General features: G+C 37.0%; 1 protein-coding gene across 8 annotated transcripts in view; it reads left to right on the top strand.

Moving 5' to 3' along the window:
- The window catches only part of RFX3 (regulatory factor X3), a 288,427-nt gene that overhangs the window by 155,847 nt on the left and 120,300 nt on the right, over window positions 1-12,280 (top strand). For all 8 annotated transcript variants that reach the window (XM_055309886.1, XM_055309893.1, XM_055309885.1 and 5 more), the window contains exon 3: window positions 8,360-8,457. In XM_055309886.1, coding sequence (XP_055165861.1) covers window positions 8,360-8,457 — 98 coding nt within the window. The remainder of the gene's footprint in view (window positions 1-8,359; window positions 8,458-12,280) is intronic.

The following is a 12,280-nucleotide window of genomic DNA, read 5'->3' as shown; positions in this document are numbered from 1 at the left end:
TTCTTGGCATTTTCTGAGTTTCATTTCTGCATTGATTATGGAATCTCTTATTTCGAAGGAACCCTTGATGAACATTTATTGTGCATATTTATGGCTGAAACCAAGTGGTATATAAAGTTGAAATTCACACAGATGTAGAAGACAAGACTCCTTATTTTTGAAGTATTTAATAATTTCACTACTTATTCAAGATGTATTTTAATTGTGTGTATCTTTACCATGCTTTGTATCTATATTTAATAGTTTTGGATTCTCACAAAAATTCTTAATGATGTAAGGGATGGAATTTCTTACAGATAAGGAAATTATTACTTAAATAAATTGACTATTCCAATATATGAAGAGGAGATATCAGCACAAGCCTTCAAAATCGCATCTCCTACTTTCAAGTTAAATGATTTTGCCAGCTGTCACCCTATTGGCTACAATGAAGGAAACTAATGGAGAACATAGGTTACTACCAAGCCACTTGCTACCACTTGTATTAAGAATTCTGAGAGAAAAAAGAAAGGAATAGTCTCTCATGGGATAAAGCAAGTTACAGAAGGCTTTTTTTTGAGAAACTAAATTTTAAATCAGCCCTGGAAAGAAATGGTAAATTTGTGTTGGTTGATGAGATAATTTATATAGAGAAAACAACCAGAACTATGAGAAGGTAGCAAGAATGTGCAGAATTTAAAGGGTGATTATAAAGGAGCAGAGAGGCTATGTTTGGAAATACTCATCCAGGTGTAGATGGTATTGTATCCTAGTCTGAGTTCTTTCTCATCTAAAGTGTGATAGGGGGTTTCTGGCGGTTTGGGTTTTTATTTCCTTCCTGAAATGTTTGCTAGAATTCACCCATGAAGCCAGATGGACCTGCAATTTTCTCTAGGGATATAAATTTGATTTCATGTATATATATAATTTTTTCTCCTTTCTCTGTGCAACTGTTGGTGTTTTGTGTCTTTTAAGGACTTTGTTCATTGGATTTGTTGACATGAAGCTCCCTTTATTATCTATTTTGTCTTTACAGTGTGTTTCACCTTTCATTCTTAATAATTTGTACCTTCTTTCTTTTTCTCCTAAATCTACTTTAATGTTTAAAGTTTCATTGATTTTTTTTAAAAAATTGTTTTTCAGAGGTCTGTTCCATTGATTATGTTTTCTCATACTTAGTTTTAATTTGTTCTTCATTTTCTAGCTTCTTAAAGTTGAAATGTTCGATTTATTGCATCGGGGCTTCTTTTCCTACTAAAAATATTTAAAACTATAAATTTCTCTTTATGCACAGCTCCACCTGCACTCCAGATTTTGATGGATTGTATTTTCATCATCGAGCTCAAAATATTTTTAAATTTCTCTTGTGATTTCTCCTATGAATCATAGGTTAAATTAAAGTCTATTTTGTGCTCATCATATAAATGTTTGAGTGTTTTCCAGATATCTTTTCATCTTTGACTTCAAATTGAATTCTTTTCTGGTCAGAGAATATACTTTGTTACTGTTTTGGTTGTTTGAAATTTGTGAGGACTTGTTTTCTTTTCCAACATTTGAGCTGTCTTGCGTATGTCCAGGAGGACTAGCAAGAAAGTGTGCATATTCTGTTGCTCTTCTGAGGATTGTGGTGTGAAAGTCATTTAGGTCAAGTTGGTTGAGAATTTCTGAGTCCTTCTGATTTTCTATCTTTGTCAACTATGGAAAGAAGGATGTTAAAATGTCCCATTGTGATTGTGGGTTTGCCCATTTATTTCTTCTATGAATTCTCTCATGTATTTTCAAACTCTGTTCTTAGATGCAAACACATACAGGATATTTCTTCTTGATAATTTTATTGATGAAATACTCCTCTTTATGGTAATTTTCTTTGTCTGGAAGTCTACTTCCACTGATAGTAGTAGAACCACTCCATCTTTCTTATGACTGGTGTTTGCAAAGCTTATTTTTTCCACATTCTTTTGTTTTTAACCTTTCTATTTCTGTATATTGAAAGAAAGTGTGTTCTGGGGACACTCTGGTGGCTCAGTCGGTTAAGCATTCAACTATTGATTTCAGCTAAGGTCATGATCTCAGGGTCATGAGATTGAGTCCTACGCCCATTATGGAGCCTGCTTAAGATTCTTTCTTTCCCTCTCTCTCTGCCCCTAACTCCCTACCCACACTCTCTCTGTCTTTAAAAAAAAAAAAAAAAAAGATAGATAGATAGATAGATAGATAGATAGATAGATAGATAGTGTTCTAGTGGCTAGCATATAGTTGGGTCTCACATTTCTACCCATTCCGACAATCAAGATTTAAAACTTGTTTATTGAATAAAATTATCAATATGGTTACATATAATTCTAGCATCTTGTTATTTTTTTCTATTTGTCCCATTTGTTGTTCTTTTTCCTCTGCTTCTGCCTTCTAATGGATGTATTGAGTGTTTTTAATTATTACATTTTATCTCCACTATTGGGTATACTTTTTTTTTTAATTTGGTGTTTGTACTAGGATTTTTAGCATATATCTTAATTTGTCATAACCTCAGTTCATGTAACATACCACTTAATGGAAAGAATATTTACAAGAGTGTTTATTTTCATTTCTGTCTTCCATCTCTTGTGCTATTTTTGTGATACATACATTTCCTTGCTGTATCTGTGGTGAACTCCATTATATGTTGTTATTATATTGACTTTACATGGTCAGTTATCTTTTATAAAAATTGAAAGATGAGGGATCCCTGGGTAGCGCAGCGGTTTGGCGCCTGCCTTTGGCCCAGGGCACGATCCTGGAGACCCGGGATCGAATCCCACGTCGGGCTCCCGGTGCATGGAGCCTGCTTCTCTCTCTGCCTGTGTCTCTGCCTCTCTCTCTCTCTCTCTCTCTCTCTCTCTCTGACTATCATAAATAAATAAAAATTTTTAAAAAATTGAATGATGAGAAAAAAAAGAAACAAAAACTTTTAATTTCTCTGCAAATTTGTTAGGTCAAGTGCTCCTTATTTCTTTATTTAGATCCCACTTTGCATCTGTAATATTTTTCTTTTGCCTGAAACACTTCCCTTTTCATTACCTCCCGTGGAGGTCTGCTGGAGAAGAATTCCCTCAGCTTTTATCTGAAAAAGAATTTCTCCTTCGTTGAGGTAGGACATTTCACTGATAATGGAATTCTAGGTTGAGATTTTTTTTCCCCCTCAAGACTTTGAAGATGTTACTTGATTGTCTTATGCTTGCCTTATTTATAACTGGGTATCTTTCAATCCTCAATGCATGTTGCCCTGTGTATGATGTATCGTTTTTTCCATCTGCTTTAAATTTTTTCTCCTTCTTGGGATGCCTGGGTGGCTCAGCGATTTAGTGCCTGCCTTCGGCTTAAGGCGTGATCCCAGAGTCCTGGGATCGAGTCCTGCATTGGGCTCCCTGCATGGAGTCTGCTTCTCCCTCTGCCTGTGTCTCTGCCTGTCTCTGTCTCTCATGCGTAAATAAATAAAATCTTTAAAAAAATATTTTTTTTCTTCATCTTATTGAGTGTTAGCGTTTTAATGATGATATACTTTGATAGGGTTTTCTTTGTCTATACATTTGGGTATATTGAGCTTAGATCTGTGTGTTTATAGTTTAAATCAAATTTGGAAAGTTTCTACCACTCTTCAGCTATGTTTTTTGTTCCTCTTCTTTTGAGACTCCAAATGCAATTAATGTTATCACATAGTTCACTGATTCTCTATTCCTCATTTCTTTTTTGTCTGTTCTTCTTGGCAGATAGTTTGTGGGGTTCTTTTTTTTAAAGATGTTATTTATTTATTTATTTGAGAGAGAGGGAAAGAGCACAATTTGTGGGAGGGGCAGATGAAGAGAAAAGAAGCAAGCTCTCTGCTGAGCAGGGAGCCAGGGAGCCAGATGCAGGCCAATTCCAGGATCCCAGGATCATGACCTGAGCTGAAGGCAGATGCTTAACTGACTGAGCCACCCAGGTGCCCCATGGCAATTAGTTTTTATTGCTAGGTTTTCAAATTGACCAGTCTTTTCTTCTGCATTATGTAGTCTACTCTTACTCCCATTCAGTGAATTTTACTTTTCAGATTCTGTATTTTTCATCTTGTATTTTTCAGTATTCTACTTCGTTCCTTATAGCTTCTTTCTTTTTTTTTCTCATCATATTCATGTTCTCCTTTAAAACTAGTCTATTTATAGCATTTTTGTAAAGATTTTATTTATTCATGAGAGAGACAGAGAGAGGCAGAGACATAGGCAGAGGGAGAAGCAGGCTTCCTGAGGGGAACCCAATGGGAGACTTGATCCCAGGACCCCGAGATCACGCATGAGCTGAAGGCAGACACTCAATCTCTGAGTGTTGAGTGTCACCCAAGCATCTCTATTTATAACTATTTAAAAATCTCTGCCACTTCCTATCTTTCATTTCTGTATGTTTCTATTGATTGATTTTTTCCTCCTGATTATATATCACATTTTCCTGCTTTTTCACGTGTCTAATAATTTTTTATTTGGTACTCGACATTTTGATTCTTAAAGTTTTGCATGTCTTGATTTTGCTGTCTTCCTGTTAAAGCATTAAACTTTGTTTTATATAGGCAGTTACCTTAATCAACTTGATCTTTTTGAGGCTTATTTTTTAGCTTTATTAAGATGGCTCTAAAGTACTCTTGCTCTAGAGCTAGTTAAGCCTAGGACTTAACCACTATATCTTGAATGTTTGAGTATCTCTGTGCACTATAGATGTGCAATTCAGTATTCAGCATCAGGATGAAGGGGATTTTTGTTAATGTTCTGGGATCTCTTTCTCTGCTTAATGCCCTCTCTGACAGTGCTCCCAAATTTCAGCTGCCTTAGCCTCCCCAACTCCAGAGTGTATCTCCTCACCATGGTGTGATCATGATGTTCTACTTGGTTACTCCCTGCTCAGCAGTCTAGGAAATGCCTCCATTTCAAAAGCTGGGATCATTATAGGATCACCTTGTGTGTTCACCTACTCTTAAGGATCACATTGTTATGATGCCTTTTCTCAAATGACCAGAAACATCATTTTACATCTTTTGTCCAATTTTCTACTTGTTTAGTGTGGGGAGGGCATTTTTAGTATATTTATTCCATCATGGCTGCAAGTAGAAATCCTTCCATATATTGATTTATGTATTTTATGTATTATGTAACAGATGAATTCATTTTCATTTTAAAAATCCAAGAGTAATATAGATATTCAGAATAGAAGATGCTAGTCACCTTACCTCTCCCACCTCATTTCATGTCACTCAACAGAGAAACCACTTTTAGAAGTTTGATGTACATCCTTCTATTTTCCTTTATGTACTTACATCCATTTATATATACATGTTCACACAAATTAGAAATATCCATATATTCATAAAGCAGTTCTGTAAGTATTATTCTGTAACTTTTTCACTTGATAACATCTTAGTGATAGAAATCTTATTTTTAAAGTATGTATCAATGAGAGACTCCTAACTCTGGGAAACGAACTAGGGGTGGGGGGAAGGGGAGGTGGCCGGGGGATGGGGGTGACTGTGTGACAGGCACTGAGGGGGGCACTTGATGGGATGAGCACTGGGTGTTATTTTATATGTTGGCAAATTTAACACCAATAAAAAATAAATTTAAAAAAATGAAAAGAGGAACTATGGACACAATAGAAATATGGTAATAATAAAGAGAATAATAAAAATAATCTAATGCACAAAAAATAAAGTACGTATCAATTTTAATTTTTTTAACATTAGCCTTATATTCTACAGAATGGTTTTATTCTAATTTACTTAATCACTCTGTTTCTCATTCATTAAAGTTTTCCCTTCTAACTTTTTGCTCTTCTAAACTGTATTTTTTAATTTTTTTTTATTTATTCCTGAGAGAGAGGGACAAAGAGAGAGAGAGAGGCAGAGACATAGGCAGAGGGAGAAGCAGGCCACCACTGAGCAGGGAGCCTGATGCAGAACTTGATCCTAGGATCTTGGGATCATGACCTGAGGCAAAGGCAGATACTTTGCTGCTTAGCCACCTAGGCACCCCTAAACTGTATTTTTTAATAATATGGTACAGCAACTTTTCCAGTGGTAAATATTTCTGTAGAAGAAATCACAAAGTTTTCAAATAGTCTGTTTATAAATTGCCTTTCTAAACAGTTTTTACATATTTACATTACTCCTAACTAACCAGGTTCTTTGTTTTTTTGTTTTGTTTTGTTTTGTTTTTGTTTTTGAGGTATTATTTATTTACTCATGAAAGACACAGAGAAAGACGCAGAGACCTTAGATAGAGGGAGAAGCAGGCTCCCTGAGGGGAGCCTGATGTGAGACTCAGTCCCAGGATCCCTGGACCATGCCCTGAGTCAGAGGCAGATGCTCAACCACTGAGCCACCCAGGTGTCCCTAACCAGGCTCTTTGAAGAAAGGTTGATTCTAGATCTAGAACAGGAAATATAAGAGATAAGTCTAGAATATCTTATCTCAACAGAAACCAAGGGAAGTAAAAAAGATAACTGTGATCCAGTAAGATCACAGTAGAAGTAGGCAGAAGATTTAGAACCCCCTTTGAAGGGACTACCATTGGTCAGAGATGGGTCAGTTTACCAACCAAAAAACTATTGGATCGAAAAACATCAAATATGTTTAACCACCAAGAATCATAAAGATACCAACCAGATCAAACCCCAAACCACATTCTTCACCTTGGAAAGGAATTAGGGGATAAAATCATTATTCTGAATACTGGTAGGGAGAAGAATCATGTATTTTATCCTCCTTTTCCTGTACAAACCTTATTTCAAAGTAACCAAATAATTAACGAGAGGAATTTATTTTTTAATTAATTACCTTAATTAATTAATTAATTAATTGAGAGAGAGTACAAACTAGGGGGTCGAGGGAGAGAGAGAGGGAGAAACAGACTCTCTGCTGAGCCCTGACGCAGGGCTCCATCCCAGGACCCTGAGATCATGACCTGAGCAGAAGGCAAATGCTTAATGGATGGATTCACCCAGGCATCTAGAGGGGGGATTTCTTTATAGAAGTCTACTAATAAATGTAGAAGGAATAACAGAATCAGACTACCAAAGTTATAACCTTTATTAATTGAAATACTAGCCCTAGAAAATAATCATCAGTGGCTACAAATAATCTCAGGTAAAGCATGAAGAAGAAGCATATTATGATAAGTGGGTGTAGTTGACAACACCTGACTCCACAGATCATATGTTAACACTGTGGAAGGAGAGATAACCAGCTGTTATGTGGCAGCTTTTCCAAAATTGAACCTGTTCAAGGCCCTCAATCTAACTACCACTTTATAGGACAAACAGGAGTTAAAGGAGCTTACAAAATGACATCTCAGGGATGCTATCGGCCAAGTCTAGAATTCCAGAGATTCTATAAAACAAATAATCAAGTTTCTTCAATAAGTAATAATCAAGAAATAAAAATATTTTTATTAGATTTAGCCATTATTAGATTTTGTTAGATTAGCTTATTTTATTAGATTAGATTTAGAGATTAAAAGAGAAAGATAGGAAATCTCACTCAAATGTAATATGCAGACCTTGTTTGGATCTTGATTTGAATAAACTAACTGTAAGAACACAGTGGGATAATTAGATTTTAACAATGACTAGATTTTAGGTCATATCCAGGAATTGTTAATGCTTTACGTGTGATACTAGTATTGTGTTCGTGTTAAAAATAGTCCTTCTCTCTTAGAAACAAAATGAAATATTTATCACTGAGGTGATAGAATCTCTGCACTTGTGTTTAAATAATCCTATAAGGGGTTAAAAGGGGAGGTCTGGTGGCAATTATTTATCTTGGATGAGGAGTACTGGGGGTTTATTATAGTAGTTTTTTTACATTTGAGTGTGTGTACAGGGGGTTTATTTTGCTATCTTTTCTACATTTGTGTGAGATTTTCTATCATTAATTTTTAATTAAATTTTTAATTTTTTTTAGAGCAATCTCTGTACCCAGCGTGGGGCTAAAACTCATGACCCTGAGATCAAGAGTCATGTGCTCTACCTACTGAGCCAGCCAGGCGCCCCATGAATTTTTTAAATTGAAAAATAAACTTACCTTTAACAGGCCACATGAAGAGAATTTTGTAAACCATCAGAATAAGTGAGGAGCTTTCAGAATTTTCACCCCAAATATTTGGGAGTCTGTGTATCCCTATGCACCTGCAGAAACAGCATTCCCAAATGGTAGAGAATTTGTTCAGCGTACTTGCTATGCTAATTTGGATCCAATATGCACTTATCTTGAAATTTGCATGAATCCCATAGTTTTCAACCCCCTGGAGAGGTCTTTGAAGCAAATCTAACGTTGTGTATCCTGTCCTATCTCTTTCTCAACACGATCCTAATATTTGTTTTGCAGGTACAGCAAGTACAGACTGTGCCACAGGTACAGCATGTCTACCCAGCTCAGGTGCAGTACGTGGAAGGAAGCGATACTGTCTATACCAATGGAGCGATGTAAGTTTACGCGTGGGAGTATTTTTAGTTCTCCCATGTGGCTAGAGAAAATAGTGTACTTTCTGACACTTCCCACTCATCCCAAATTGTTTCCTTGTTTTCACAGTAATTTTTTTTTCCAAAACAGACTTACTGAAATTAAGCTCATGAGTGAAATTTGTCTAGGTTTGTTAAGAATGTGTGCTGATTTTCCTCTCACTGAACCTCAGTGGAATATTTTAAATTCTTAAAACTGTTATGCCTCTTCATAGTTTTCACTAGGTTGAGAAAAAAATGTATAACCCTCGTTGGTGAGTTCTATACCTTATTGATACCTTATGCTTTTTGTTTTTATAAATAAGGTCGATTTGTTTGTGTGTTTGTAAACTAATTACAAATGAGTGCAATAGTTTCTTTTGGCATTTATTAAACGAAGTACTTAGGCTCCTTGAGAGTAGTTGATCCTCAACTCTTAGTTTCCTGTCTAAACTTGCCTTTCCATCCTCCCTTCCCCCACGACTCCTCACCAAGAATATATATATTTGTAATTTTATACCAATTAGGTTTTTCAGCCACTTTGGATTAAATAAGATTCAGAATGTTATATGAGAGACTAAGAACTATTATAAGTCACCAGGACGGATTCATTTTAACCAACTGAGGTTTTGTTTGCCATCTGTTGGATCTCTGGCTTTACCTGAAATTGAATTTGGATTCTCTGCTTCTTTTTTTTTTTTTTAAAGATTTTATTTATTTATTCATGAGACACACACACACACAGAGAAAGAGAAAGAGGGGGAGAGAGAGGCACAGACTCAGGTAGAAGGAGAAGCAGGCTCCATGCAGGGAGCCTGACGCGGGACTTGATCCTGGGTCTCCAGGATCACACCCTGGGCCGAAGGCAGGCACTAAACCACTGAGCCACCGAGAGATCCCCATGGATTCTCTGCTTCTCTTGTGCCCACCTCCCTTCAACCTTGGTGTGGTCCCAGGTCGATAACTTCCGCCTGCTTTATTCTTACTGCACCTTCTCTTGCCCTGGGTTGTTTCATAGACTCCCATGATGTCAACGTGTAAACCTCTATGAGGGCAGGAGTTTTTGTCTCTCTTTGTTCCACTCCTGCCACTGCCATAAATCTAACACCAGAAGAGCGCATGACACGTAGTGAAAGTTCAGTTATTGTTATGTATTGTTATTACAACTCAAAACCTTGGAATCCCAGTTTAACTCTGTATGAGTTTTATTATCATGATTATGATACTTAACTATTATGAGCTTTTTATGATTCTTTCCTGGAAAGTGGGCGGTTGATAGTCTCACTCTCAGTAGGTTGTTGTGAGGATTTGAGAAAGTATCTTTACAACTAACACAATGTCTAGAAGACAATCACTGACACAAAACTGGAAGTTTTTCCTGGATCCTGACTCTTCTCTCTTTTCACATGGCTTTTGGTCACTGAATCTCATGTGCCTTAAAACCTCCATTACCTGTAAAATACAGTTCAACTCTCCACCTTGGCATTCACTCCATTCCTACCTCTCTGTCACCTTCCACCTGTTCTGGAAACAACCAACTTCGTGCGTATTTCCCCAAATACTACCTGTTCATGCCTATTTTTTGGATGTGTGTTTTCCTCTGCCTCCCGGTTCCCTACACTAAGCCTTGCGTGATCTTTATGAACTGATCCATCATCTCCCCTATTGTGACATAGACCATGGCTCTACTGCATATAATTTATCTTTCCCCTGTAGGGTAAGGACAGCACTGTATGTACCCTGACTTTCACTTGCAGCATGGTGCTATGAATGCTTATTGTGTTTATCATACTAGAAAGAAATCTCTCTGAGTGGGAAATGTCATCTTGTTGTTTTATTTACATCTGTTTAGGTGATTGGCACATAATGAACAGTCAATGAATTTCTGTTGCTCTCATGAATCCATAACTCTTTACATATTTTAAACACACTCTGAATATTTTTTACCTGTTTGTTGTATAGGACCAGGGCCTCCTGGAGTTGGCTTTTAGAGTCTTTTTTTTTTTTAACTTTTTTTTTTTTTTGGCTTTTAGAGTCTCTACCATAAACCCACACTACTGTTGGCATTTACACCAAAAAACAGATACACCTGCCACTTGGACTTGCCCACTATCAGGGAAAATATAATGGGTTTCTAGACGCTGCTAGAGATCATTCAGTTTTGTTGTCATTTCATCCTTGCCTGTGGTTTATCTGTCATGAGAACCCCAGAGTAAAGGCATTATATACTCTGCCTTTGCTCAAGCATGTGCCATCTCCTACTCGGTTTGTTCTTGTAGTTAAAGGCATCCTAGACAAAGCCTGAACAAACCACCCCCCTGCAGTGGAGGTCTGAGTTACCACTCTTCCTGTCTATTCCTGTAGCATTATATCTTACATTTATTACAGTATTCTATCAGCAGAGAATCCTGGAAAATCTGACAAATAGAAGTTTGAACAAATTAGAGCCTTTATTTTTGTCATGTCATAAGAAGGTAGCATATTGTGCAAGTCACTAGCACTACATGGTGCAAATATAAAGTAAGCCTTATTGGAGAAAATCCTACAAGCTGACATATAGCAAAGGGAACCTAACTGGACTGCTTACACCATAAAAATTGCTCCAATAGAAAGATGTCTGGCTTCACAGAGTGCTGCATATTTCTCGGGAGCAGGGATAGTGAACATTAACTGGCTATGTAGTAGGGAAAAGTGGCTTTCTTCGAAAGGGAAGAGTGGGTGTCTCTGAAGCTCGGTTTCATAGCCTGTTCTTCCATCAGAATTAATCAGATCTGCTGAGCCAACTTGGAGCTGAGCTACCAGATGATGATAGAAAATGAGCCTTTAGAAACTTCCAGAAGTGTGCTTCCTTTTAGTCTGTTGCTGACATTGGTTTAGCAGCTCGAGGAGATCAGGGCCAAGATTTTCTGATAGGTTTGTAAGATATCTGCTTTGGTTGCCCTTATCACATCTACATTCCAGACAGGAAGAAGAGGATACGTCTATATATGCAGATACGTGTGTGTGTGTGTATACACACACACACACACACACACACAGACATGTACATGCACACAGAGGCTTTCCCAGAAACTCCCAGCTCTTTTTTGCTTCTATCTCTTGGCTGTAACCATGTCGCAAAGCAGTGGTTAGCTGCAAGGGAACCTGGGAATGCTGGTCTGTAGCTTCCATGTGTATATGGTAGAAAGCAGCAGGGGAGGAAGGGCAATTGGATTGGGGGTTGAGACAGTGTCTATCCTCATATCTTCATAATTGGTCCAAAGTTAGGGAAGAGAAATTACTAGTGTGTGACTTTGTGAAAGATGTACAGCCTGCTTCCCTTTTGTTCATCTATGAAATGGAGGTAATTAGCTTTACAGAAGTGCTTTGTGTAGCATCTTGTAAGTAGTAAACAGTCAGTAAACTTCAGTTATTGCTATAAAATTAAGTAATATAGTTACTCTTTTTGTATTTTCCACTCCTATTTAGGACTCTGAATTCCACATATTGCCCTGTGCCTTTTTAAACTACTCCACCACTACCATTAGGGTCTTCCACATAATAGGTAAATGTGAGATCAGTGAATTCATTCATTTGCAAAACCTTAGAAAAACTAACATTGCAAAAAAAACCCCACAAACTAACATTTCTCAAGTTGACGCTTTAAAATTATAAAGCCCATTTAAGTACAGAAATGATTCCAAGTAAATATCTCACATCAACATGTATTTGCTATGGCTCACAGTCTCAGTGTGTTAGATCATGACTAATGAGTTCTGGGTCGTGAGTTCATTTGCCCCAAAGTCCAATTAGCTTTGATCTGGTCTGT

Source organism: Nyctereutes procyonoides, unplaced genomic scaffold, assembly GCF_905146905.1.
Source record: "Nyctereutes procyonoides isolate TBG_1078 unplaced genomic scaffold, NYPRO_anot_genome, whole genome shotgun sequence".
NCBI lineage: Eukaryota > Metazoa > Chordata > Mammalia > Carnivora > Canidae > Nyctereutes > Nyctereutes procyonoides.
This window is presented reverse-complemented; position numbering and strand designations above follow the sequence as displayed.